We start from the raw sequence: 10,313 nt of genomic DNA, 5'->3' as shown, positions 1-10,313 counted from the left end.
CCCCTTCCCACCATCCCAGTTCCCCTCCCGACTGGAGAAGGAGCCTCGGCTTGGCAACAATCAGATCCTTCACTGAGCACCTACCCCAGGCCCTCTCGGCACAACGCTGGCTGTCTGTCCAACAATCCTGTCAGTGAAGCCCTGTTACGTCCAGTCCACAGCTGAGGACACAGAGGCCAGGGAAGGGGACTATACCGAGAGGGTCTCAGAGCCAAGCTGTGGGGGTGCTGGAGTCAGAACCCCATCAGTGGGACTGCGCCATCCTCCAGGGCTCCTGAGCTCCAGGCCCCTCTGCTTCTCCCCTGTCTGTCTTTCCTACACACATGCCACCCTAACAAGTAGCACATGACACCGATTCCCAGGCCACTGGGCTCTCAGCCAGAAGGAACTGAGGCTCCTAGGGCACATCTGTGATGTCGGGAGATGTTTTGGTTGTCAGACTTGGTGAGGAGGGGGCCCCTACTGGATCTAGTGTGGGGGTCGGGGACCTGCTCAGAGTGAGGGGCGTGGTGTGGGTGGGGAAGCCCTGTTCCAGGTCAGGGAGGGTCACCCTTCCCGATGCGAGTAGGGGCTTCCTGCCAGATGCATGTGGCTGTCCCCCTCCCGCCTTAGCCAGAAGTGGGCACCAACGTGCTTGCAGATGTGGAGGGAAGCCGACAGACATGCGCCTAGTCACATGGAGACCCTGACGAACATTCTACCCTCCACCAAATTCCACTCAGCCTCCCTGGAACTCTTTCTCAACCTTTGGGCTTCCATGTTTGTCTCTGTATTGTCCAGTTTTACGAAGAATCCTATTAAGTCAGTTCAGCCAGAATCCCCATCCTTGGTATCTGATCACCTCCAATAGCTATCTGATGGGGCTCCTTAGCCTCCCCCCTTCCTTTCTGCCATAATGTCTGATCACCCTGGCCTGCCTTCAGCCAGCATCCCCCTAACCCCTGATGTTTCCTCTTAGTATTTTCCATCTACTGACCCCCACCCTCCTTGGCTATAAATTCCCACTTCTCGTTGTATTTTTAACATGTTGTTATTGATTTTTAGAGAGAGAGGAAGGGGGAGAAAGAGACAGAGAAACATCAAAACATCAACTGGCTGCCTCCTGCACGCCCCCTACTAGGGATCGAGCTCGTAACCTGGCGTGCGCTCTGACCAGGAATTGAACCGGTGACCTCTTGGTACACGGGGTGACACTAAACCAGCTGAGTCACACCAGCCAGGACTCTCCTTGTTGTATTTGGAGTTAAGTTCAATCTCTCTTCCTCAAGGTGAGACCCCACTGCAATGGTTCCTAAGCCTATTGCAAGGACCCCCCTTAAGTAAAGTCTGCCCCACTGTCCTCTAGCAAATGCCATTGAATAACTTCAACATCCTTTTCAGATGGGAATAGAGAGGACTTTGGGCTAATTTTCTTTCAGATGCATGGGGAGGGGCCAACTCCTGGCCAGGTGCATAAACCCCCACACTCTGTAGGCCAGAGCAGCTGCCGGGTGGGGCCTTTACCAGGTAGCTGTGGGCAGGGTGGTGGCAGTGCTGGTGGGAGGGAGGAGGTGGGGCTTCCTTTTTCTAGGCCATGTGTCACCAGCTCCTGCCCAGGGGCACTGCCCCGGCACTACCCTGCCAGTGTAGGTGGCAGTGAGAAGCTGGGGCCTACTCCCCAGAGCTTTTGGAGCAGATCACAGACCTTTGGAGCCCTATGTCGCTGGCCCCCCAGAACTCTGAACATGGCAGATGGGGCGCAGGTCAACCCCAAAGGGTTCAGGAAGAAGGTGCTGGTTAGACATCCCTCTGGGTGGAGGAGCCCAAATCTCAGGGCCTCTTCTTTGAGGGCCTCCAGGTACGTGCCTGCTCCCCTGGGATGGAACCCTCCATGGACAGGAGCAGGGATAGAGGTGGGGAACTGGCTCCTTGAATCCATTTCCCCAGGAAGAAGAGCTCTGAGTCTCTGAGTGATGGCTGAGAAATGGCACTGCATTTTCAGCATTAGAAGGGCCTTATGGGTCATCTAGTCAGTCCTCCTGAGGCAATGGAGGCCCAGAGAGGCTAAGAGGTCTTTCTAAGGTCACACAGCATTTTAGAATCCAGGGACCAGGACTCTTGGCTCCGAGTGCAAGACCCAGCCACCAGATTGGGTCGCGTGACTTCCTGGCACAAATATGGAAAGGGGCTGGTTCTGATCTGTGGCAGTGATCTGACCCCACGAGGCAATGGGCTTCCTGTCTTGGATGCTGATTCCTGCTCGGGGTGGGAGGGGAGAGACTCCTGGTACTTCCTGGCTCCGCTATTCTGGGGGCTGTGCCTCCGAGAGGTACAGGGCAGGTAGGAGGTGCTCAGAAGGTGCTAATCACAGGGATGGGCAGCAGGAACCAGGGCATCAATGTTGTCAGGGTCATCAAGAGGCAGCACTGAGGGCACCTGTAATGATAATGAGGCCCAGGAGGGAGCAGCAGGCCTGGAATTGCAGGAAGGTGGAATGGCCCATCTCAGGCCCTGGGTTTCCTCCTCTCTCAGATGTAGCCTGGCTTTGAAGTTCCTCGCCATCGCCATCCTGGCCGGCAGCAGTGAGTAAAGGCTCTGGGGAGTTGCCCCCTTCTCCCCCACCCCAGGCTTTCTCCCTTCACCTTGGGCATCCCGCTTCTCCATTCACTGACCAGCAGCAAGACCTTGGGCCTGTCCTGTCTCTCTTGGCCTCCAGTTCCCCGCTCGGCCCCTGCCAGGCTTCCCCCTCTGTCTGGGGCTGTTCATTCCTCCACCACCTGTAAACACGCCGCGAGCGGTTGGCATTTACAAGCCTCATAAGCCAAGGCCCAGAGCTGAGCAAGCATCGTAAAGTGGAATTTGCTGGGCGTCTGGGCCCCCCGGCAGGTCTGGGCGTTTGTGTACATAGGAGCGCGTGTCTGTGTACATGTGTTCGTGCAGGCAGACGCTAATAGCTTGTGTGTGGATTTGCACGTGTCTATGTCTGTGCGTGTAGGTGTGTCTGAGCATGCGGCAATGTCCCTGGGTACGACACACTTCAATAAAGTGTGTGTGCGTTCACTGTTGTGTGTGTCTAGGTGTGTATGAACGTAGGGGTGCATATGCCTGTATGTGGTGTGTACGGAGCCATGGTGTCTCTGTGAGCGTATAAAAAAACGATGAAACAGGCCCGGGGACTTCTTACCCAGGGTGGTAACCCCGGGCGTGTGGGTAGGGGACAGCTGAGGCCCCTGACACAAATTAACCCCCACACATGTAGGCGTTCCGGTGGCAGGTGCCTCCTGTCGATGGCGGGTGGACTGAACTCACTGGCTTCCCAGCCAGCCTGTTACCATCTCCTGACACAGCCGGCTTGGAGGAAAAGAAATACCAGAAGCAAAGTAAGGCTAGGTATGGCCGGACACGAGACACTGTCGGCGAATTCGGGCAAAGTGGCCTATTATTTGGAAAATCACCACTTGAGTTCAGCCCAAACCACCGGCAGAGACAGAGCCTTGGGCCTGATGGAATGCGGACCTGGTGTCGCCGACGTGGTGTCTGGCACTTGGAGAGCGAGTATGGACGTGGCCTCGCTCCAGGCTATGGATTCCATTCCGGGTGCCGCCTGTGAGGGAGTGTGTTTGTGATGTGTGAGTGTGTGTGAGTGTGTGTAGGAGTGTGAGACGTATATGTTGTGCCTGAGTGGGTGGCATATTTGTGGGTGAGTGTGCAACGTTGGCAGCTAGGAGAGTGGGCATAAGTGTGAGATGTGTGTGTGCTTGCACATGAGTGTGGCTACCAGAGTGCGGTGTGTGGAGCAGAGGATGAGGCGGGTGTGTTTATATCTGTGTGTCTCTGTTTGTGTCCACCTTTTGTGTGGCAGGTCCTGGGGACAAAAGCTGCTCCTGGGGATGAAAACTGCCCCCCTCCCCTCTGAAGGTAACACCTGCCTAACTTGAGGCAGGGGTGGGAGATGGGGGCTTTCAGGCTGGGGAGCGAGGGGGCCAGGACCTCGCACAGGGCCTCAGGGGCTCTGACAGTGCACCCCCCAGGGGAATGTCATTACTGGCTGTCATCAGATTTAGGAATTGAGGTCAAAGAGGTTACGAAACATGCCCATGTTCTCGGTGTTCATGGAGAAACCTGTCTGCAAACCCAGTCCGTCTGCTTGGCACCCATTTTCTCCAGCACCAAGAAGCAGGCAGAGCCAGGGGCGGGGGGCTAATGTTCCCAGGCACCTCTCCCAGCCTCTCAACAGTCATCGCAGCCAAATCTCTGCGCAGCTCAGGCCCATGGGACCCACGGCCCTCCCTCCCCCAACCCGGGCCCCAGTGTAGACAGACATTGATACGGCTCTAAGCCGTCCTCTTAAAGTCATCTGTCATTTCTCCCTACCCCTTCTCCGTGTCCTCTCTTGTTTGCATCTTGTTCTCTGTAATGACAAAAATCATGGAGGGGCGGCAGGTGGGCCCAGGGTCCTAACAGGCCCCAGGAGCTGGCGGGTGCCATGCAGGGAGCAAGCGTCTGGTGAGTGCTGGCTCCGACTGGGCACTGGCCCAGGAGATCCTGGGAAGTCAGTACCATTGTTCCCATTTTACAGACGGGAAAACAGAGCCCCAAGGAGCTGTAGTTATGGGCTGGGGTCTGTCTGACTCCGAAGTCTGTGCTCATCCCACTAAGGCATGTTGAGGTGGTGAGTTCCCTGTCACTAGCGATGTGGGACAACTACATCTCAAGAAGCAAGTAATTATGGCCTTTGGGATTCCACCCAGCCTCCAGTTTCTGAAATTCTTGGCTCCTGCCTCTGCTGGTACATTTCCTATTTCAGGCCTTGGAGCTGGGTGGGAAATGTGGAGAGAGTAGGGACAGGGCACTGAACTGGGCACCTAACCCTGGGCCCAGCAGGAGGAGCCCAGGGTTGAGGGGAGGCAGGCAGGAGCTGCCCGGCACGGTGGTGGCATCGCAGCTCTGGGGCATGCGATCCTGGGCTCATGTCTGGGCTCTGCCACTTCCAGGCTCTGTGACCTTCCCTGTTCTGAGCCTTGGTTTGCTCATTCATAAAATGGGAATACAGCAGCTCTCCTGCTGTGTGTGGGGGGGTGGGGGGACTCACTCAGGTGAGGACCTAACACCGGGCTTGGTGTTGACTCAGTGGTGAGCCAGGAGGAGATGCGGAGGCAGCACAGGCCAGGAGCCCAGCGGGCAGGAGGCTGGAGAGGAGAGACTGTGTCGCTGGGAGAGACTTTCACCTGGCTGCCAGGTGCCAGGAAGCTGATTTTGCTGGTACAGGAAAGATTGTGGCACTATTGCTTCCTGTGAGACACTGACAGAGGAAAAGGAGTGTGTGTGTGTGTGTGTGTGTTTGTGTGTGCACACACGCGTGCGCTCACACATTCGTTGAATGACCAGGGCACACAACTGTCTCTGGATTTATCCTGAGATGCACCAGCCCCAGGACTGTGGTTGGGATGCTCAGTCCCCGCTGGGGGCAGAGGAGCCAGACCAAGCCAGGAGGGCCCAGAATCAATGGAGTTCAGAGGAGCACGTCCATGTACGGAGTCCCTTACAGTTTCCCGGGCAGTTGGGCCTTGGGTTCTCACTGCCTGGGTCCAAATTCTGTCTCCACCGCTTTTCGATGGGTCCTTGGGCAAGTTACTCAATGCTCTGGGCCTCGGTGTCCCCATCTGTAAAATGGGACAGCTACACCAAAACAGCACCTCACCGGGCTGCAGTGAGCACTCGATGAATTAATGCACGGAAGGGGCCTAGTACAGCGCCCAGCACCGAGAAGTCCTTGGCATAATGGCATCTATTATTATTTTCTCAAGGCGACAGGGCTTAATGTAAGAACGTGGGCAACCCATACTCGGTGCTCTGCACATCGCTTCCTTCCTCCTGCTCTGCCCACCCGCCCGCCCCTGGCTCCCCTGGCCCCGGGTGTGGGGGGACAGCCAGGCAGACAGGGCAGGCTGCGCACAGCACCCCCTTGGTTCTCTTGCAGTCCTGCCTGCCGCACACAGCAGCCTGTTCAACCTGAAGTCCATGGTGGAAGCCATCACGGGAAAAAATGCCATCCTGTCCTTCGTGGGCTACGGCTGCTACTGTGGGCTGGGGGGGCGAGGCATGCCCATGGATGCAGTAGACTGGTAGGTTCCCGAATGCCGGGGCTGCTGTCAGAACCGGGGGGCAGAAGCAGGCCGATCTCCATCTTCCAGAGATGGGAGAGGGCCCTTTCCCCAAACGATGAGGCTTGTTTGATGAGTTGGTGACCACGAGCCTGACTTTTGACCCGTGTCCTCTCCGACCATCAGGGACGCTATTGTCCATCTCCAAGGTCTTGGGCTTGGAGGCATCTGAACTCCCACTCTTGCCAGGAAGGAACCTTTGACCTGTCCCAAACACAGGAGAGCAGCAGTCACACAGCTCATGCCTGACAAAGGCAAGGGCTCTGAGCCCTGCCCCGTCAGATCGGAGGCCCTGCAGGACAGGGCTGTGTGTGTGCTTCCTCCATCCACGGGGAGTTATCTTCCGCTCCTATCTCCCCAAAAGCAGCCAGCACCACATCTGGCGTCACCCAAGCATGATAAATGCATGGTGACTAATTGTTTTCCCTCCACCAGAGGGGATAGGAACAGCCACACCACATTCGCTTTCTGTCCCCCACCCCCTAACCCCCCCTCAACCCTGGCAGACCTTTGTCCACCACGCACAGCCAGGAACAGCCTCTGCATGTAGGCAGTGCATAACCCTAACCCTCCCTCCCACCCTGACCACGTAGCTGGACCACCTGGCCCTTCCTGAAGCTGCAGCCAGGGCTCCAAGGGGGGAAGCTGGGGCCCTGGGTACGGGACAAAGAGGCAGAGTCATGGGCAAGAACCTGGGGCACTGGCCAGCTTTGCCCGGCTGTGTGACCTCAGGCAAGTAACTGCCCCTCTCTGGGCTTCAGTCTAAAGTTCTGAGTAGTGAGGAAATGGGACAGATGATCAGGGTCTCTGCTGGTAGGAGATGGGCCACGCCTGGCTATGTGGGCCTGTTCTCCTCTACCCGCCCCTAGGTGCTGCCATGCCCATGACTGCTGCTACCAGAAGCTCTTTGACCAGGGCTGCCACACCTACGTGGACCATTATGAGTACTCCATCGAGAATAATACTACGATTATCTGCAGTGAGTCCCTCCCCCAACATCTGCCCCAGCCTGTGCTGGAGCCCTGTGCGGGGCTGCCAGAGAAAATACGGGACACCCAGCCAAATTTGAATTTCAGATAAACAACAAAAAATGTTTACACACAAATATATCCTAAATATTTCATGGGATATACTTATACTAAAAATCAAATGTTAGCATAACGTCAATTAGTATTAGTGTGGAATTAAGATTAGCATAAGTATGTCCCATGCAATATTTGGGACATACTTATACTAAAAATATTTGTCTGAAATGCAAATGAACCAAGCCTCTTGTTTTTGTTTGTTTGTTAACTCTAACAACCCTCGCTGTGGCTCTGGCATGTCTCCCTGGTATGTCCTGATATCCAAGCCTGAATTGGCCCCTGTTTCTCTAGTCCTAGCGATTCTTCAGCTTTGGAGAGCTTAGGGAATAATTCTGATTCAGTGGGTCTGGGTGGGGCCCAGGAATCTCTGCTTTGAGCCAGATCCTTAGGTGATTGTGAGGCTTTGTGACACTGGCCTGGGAGTCGGGGGATGTGGGTTTAAACCCGGGTTGTGCCAGCATCTCCTTGCAATATAGCCCTGAACAGGGCCCTTCCCCATGGGTACCTGAAGGGGTTTGGATCAGAGCAGACAGGTTTCCTTCCATTTCTGTCACTGGGACCCCACCAGAAGGTGGCCCCATCCCAGGACCGTCAGTTTTTCTAGAATTCAAGCTATTGGAGCCAAGCCTGGTAGAGTTCCCTCCTTTACTGTGGACTCTCCATGGTCTTTCCCCAACAGAGTGGTGTAGCATCCAAGCTGATGGCCCAGGTGTCCCTGCCCTGCCTTCCCTTTGTGGCCCTCCCTGGGGTAGCAGGTGCCCCCTGATCCAGTGCTGTGGGCTGCCTGGGCCCCCTCTGTCTCCTTTCTTAACCAGGCTCTGCTCCTGTTCCTCACTAACAGCTCACCAGCAACCCCACCTTTGCAAAGAAACTCAAGTCTCCTGTTCTTTGGAAAAGAGTTGGGGGTGGGGGGTGGGGGCGGGTACTGGGCACATCTGTGACCCTTGGGAGCTCAGGGCTCTGTGGTCCTCACATTCTGCTGTTCAAATATGGGGTGGAGGGGTCAACTTGAGAGGGGGGTGTCCCTCCATTAAAACCCCAAGCACTGGTTTTCACAATGGCTTCTGGGGGTTTCTGGGGCTGGGGGCAACTGCTGTGAGAGGTGATGGTCTGGGGTATGTGTGTCCCTGAGTGGTCCAGCTGGCTCTTTAATGTATATTATAGTTTAAGAGGCTTCTCTTTCTGCTGTTTGATGTTATTAACCCTCTGCAAAGAGTTTAAGAGAAAAGATTTTGCTGATGGAAAGGCTGAATGAAGTATTTGTAAACCATTGGCTAGTGGGTGGTTCTCAAAGGGTGTTCCCCAACCTGTGGCACCGGCATCACCCGGGCACTTGTTAGAAATGCAGATTATCAGGCCCCACCCTGACCTACTGAATCCAAAGCTCTGGCGGTGGGGGTGGGCAGTCTGTTTTCACAAGCCTGCCAGCCAGTTCTAATGCACACCTGAGGTTGGGAATACTGGGATAATTGATTTCTGGAGGCTAATATTAATAGAGCAACAACAACATTAGCAGTTACCATGCATTGGGCGTTTGCTACGTGGAAGTGTTTTCCTCCCTGGATCCTTAGCACCAACTCCCTCCAGGGTGTGTGTCCTGCAATTCTGTGACTGAAGACAGTTCCCGACACCGGAGCTCTTATCCCAGCTCTGCCTTGGGTTTGCTGGGTGATTTCGGTAAACCAGTCTCCCTTCTGGGCCTCAGTTTCCCAACGATGCATTGACCTGCTGGACTTGAGCGTTCTTGCGAGTTTAGCACTCATCAGAGCCACCTGGAGGGCTGTTAACACAGGCTGCGGGGTGGCCCAGAGCTCCGGAGCTTTCAGGCGTCGGGTGGGCCCGCCAGGTGCGCTGGTGCAGCTGGCCCTGCGACCGCGGGACCCTCAAGCGCATGTACTCCCCTCCCCGCAGGAGATCTCAACCAGACGGACTGCGACAGGCAGACCTGTGAGTGCGACAAGGGCGTGGCTCTGTGCTTCCAGAAGCAGACATACAACGAGAGGCATCGCAACTACCTCAACATCTACTGCCAGGGCACCACCCCCAACTGCAGCATCTATGAGCAACCCCGGGAGGAAGCCTGCAGGCCCCCCTCCTCACCACCCACCGCACTGCCCTAGTGCTGTCTGGGATGCGACACAGAAAAGGGGTGGTGGGTCCTGCTCTGGGGACCAGACGCCTGGAGCAGGTAGAGGTGGGGGTGGATCTGGAGCCCACAGGCTACCCTGCCACCTCCTCCCTAGAGCCCTCCAGTAACGCTGGTCCCCAGAGGATTCAGAAGGCCCTGGGCCCTGACTGTGGCCACAGGGGCCCTCCAGCCCAGTTCTGGACATAGATGTGTCCTGCTGTTGATCCTGGACTTGGCAGGGAACTTGTGGCTTGTTGGGGTCACTCTTGAATGTGGAATACGAGGCCTGAGAGAGAGGCCCCAGGCCCCCAAGTCCCTGACAAACACGGTCGAAGGCAGGGCCCAGCCCTCGGCCTCTCCCCCTGAGCCTCCCCTCACGCAGCAGCCAGGCCAGTGGGTGGAAAGACCTCAGACCCTGGCAAGGAAAGGCTGAGGGCTGGGACCCACCAGGGTGAAAAGGGAAACAGAGGCCCAGGCAGGAAGCTGAGCCGAAGGTTCAGGAAGGCAGTAGGGAGGGAGCAGCCTGGGGGAGAGGAAAGCATGGGGAGACGGTGGGAGAGAGGGGAGGCCGGCGAGGGTCAGATGTCTAGACCAGGGCCGTGACGCTGGGTGGTGGTTGACGTCTGTGAAGCTGGAGAGGAGGGGTGACGGTCCCATTTTTTGCGGAAGGGGCTCCTTGCTTCTGCAATCCGGAGGTTCTCTCCTTCCGTAAAGTGAGCGAGGTCTTTTATGCTAAGGCTTGAGGAAGGGGCTGCTCTAACCACACCGGTGGGGGAGCTGCCATTGACGAAGATGCTCTCCTTGACCAAACTTTAGTCAGGCTCCGCTGAGACGTCTTATCAACCTCTGGGTTTCCATGTCCACCTCAGCATCGCACAGTTTCAGCAAGAACCCCGCCACGTCATTTTATTGAGAATCCCCACCCACGGTTAATCATATGACCATATCTCTGTCATC

General features: G+C 56.1%; 1 protein-coding gene across 1 annotated transcript; it reads left to right on the top strand.

The window, feature by feature from the left end:
* Positions 1-2,207: 2,207 nt before the first annotated feature.
* PLA2G2F (phospholipase A2 group IIF) lies at positions 2,208-9,348 on the top strand (the record flags this gene model as incomplete). The annotated part of the gene is made up of 5 exons (XM_081144351.1): positions 2,208-2,308; positions 2,512-2,561; positions 5,960-6,104; positions 7,013-7,122; positions 9,140-9,348. The coding sequence occupies 5 exons, from the start codon at positions 2,208-2,210 to the stop codon at positions 9,346-9,348; spliced, it is 615 nt and encodes a 204-aa protein (XP_081000477.1).
* Positions 9,349-10,313: the final 965 nt, after the last annotated feature.

Source organism: Miniopterus schreibersii, assembly GCF_964146895.1.
Source record: "Miniopterus schreibersii genome assembly, chromosome: 8".
Taxonomy (NCBI): domain Eukaryota; kingdom Metazoa; phylum Chordata; class Mammalia; order Chiroptera; family Miniopteridae; genus Miniopterus; species Miniopterus schreibersii.
The sequence above is the reverse complement of the archived record's forward strand: the minus strand, read 5'-3'. Positions and strand labels throughout refer to the sequence as shown.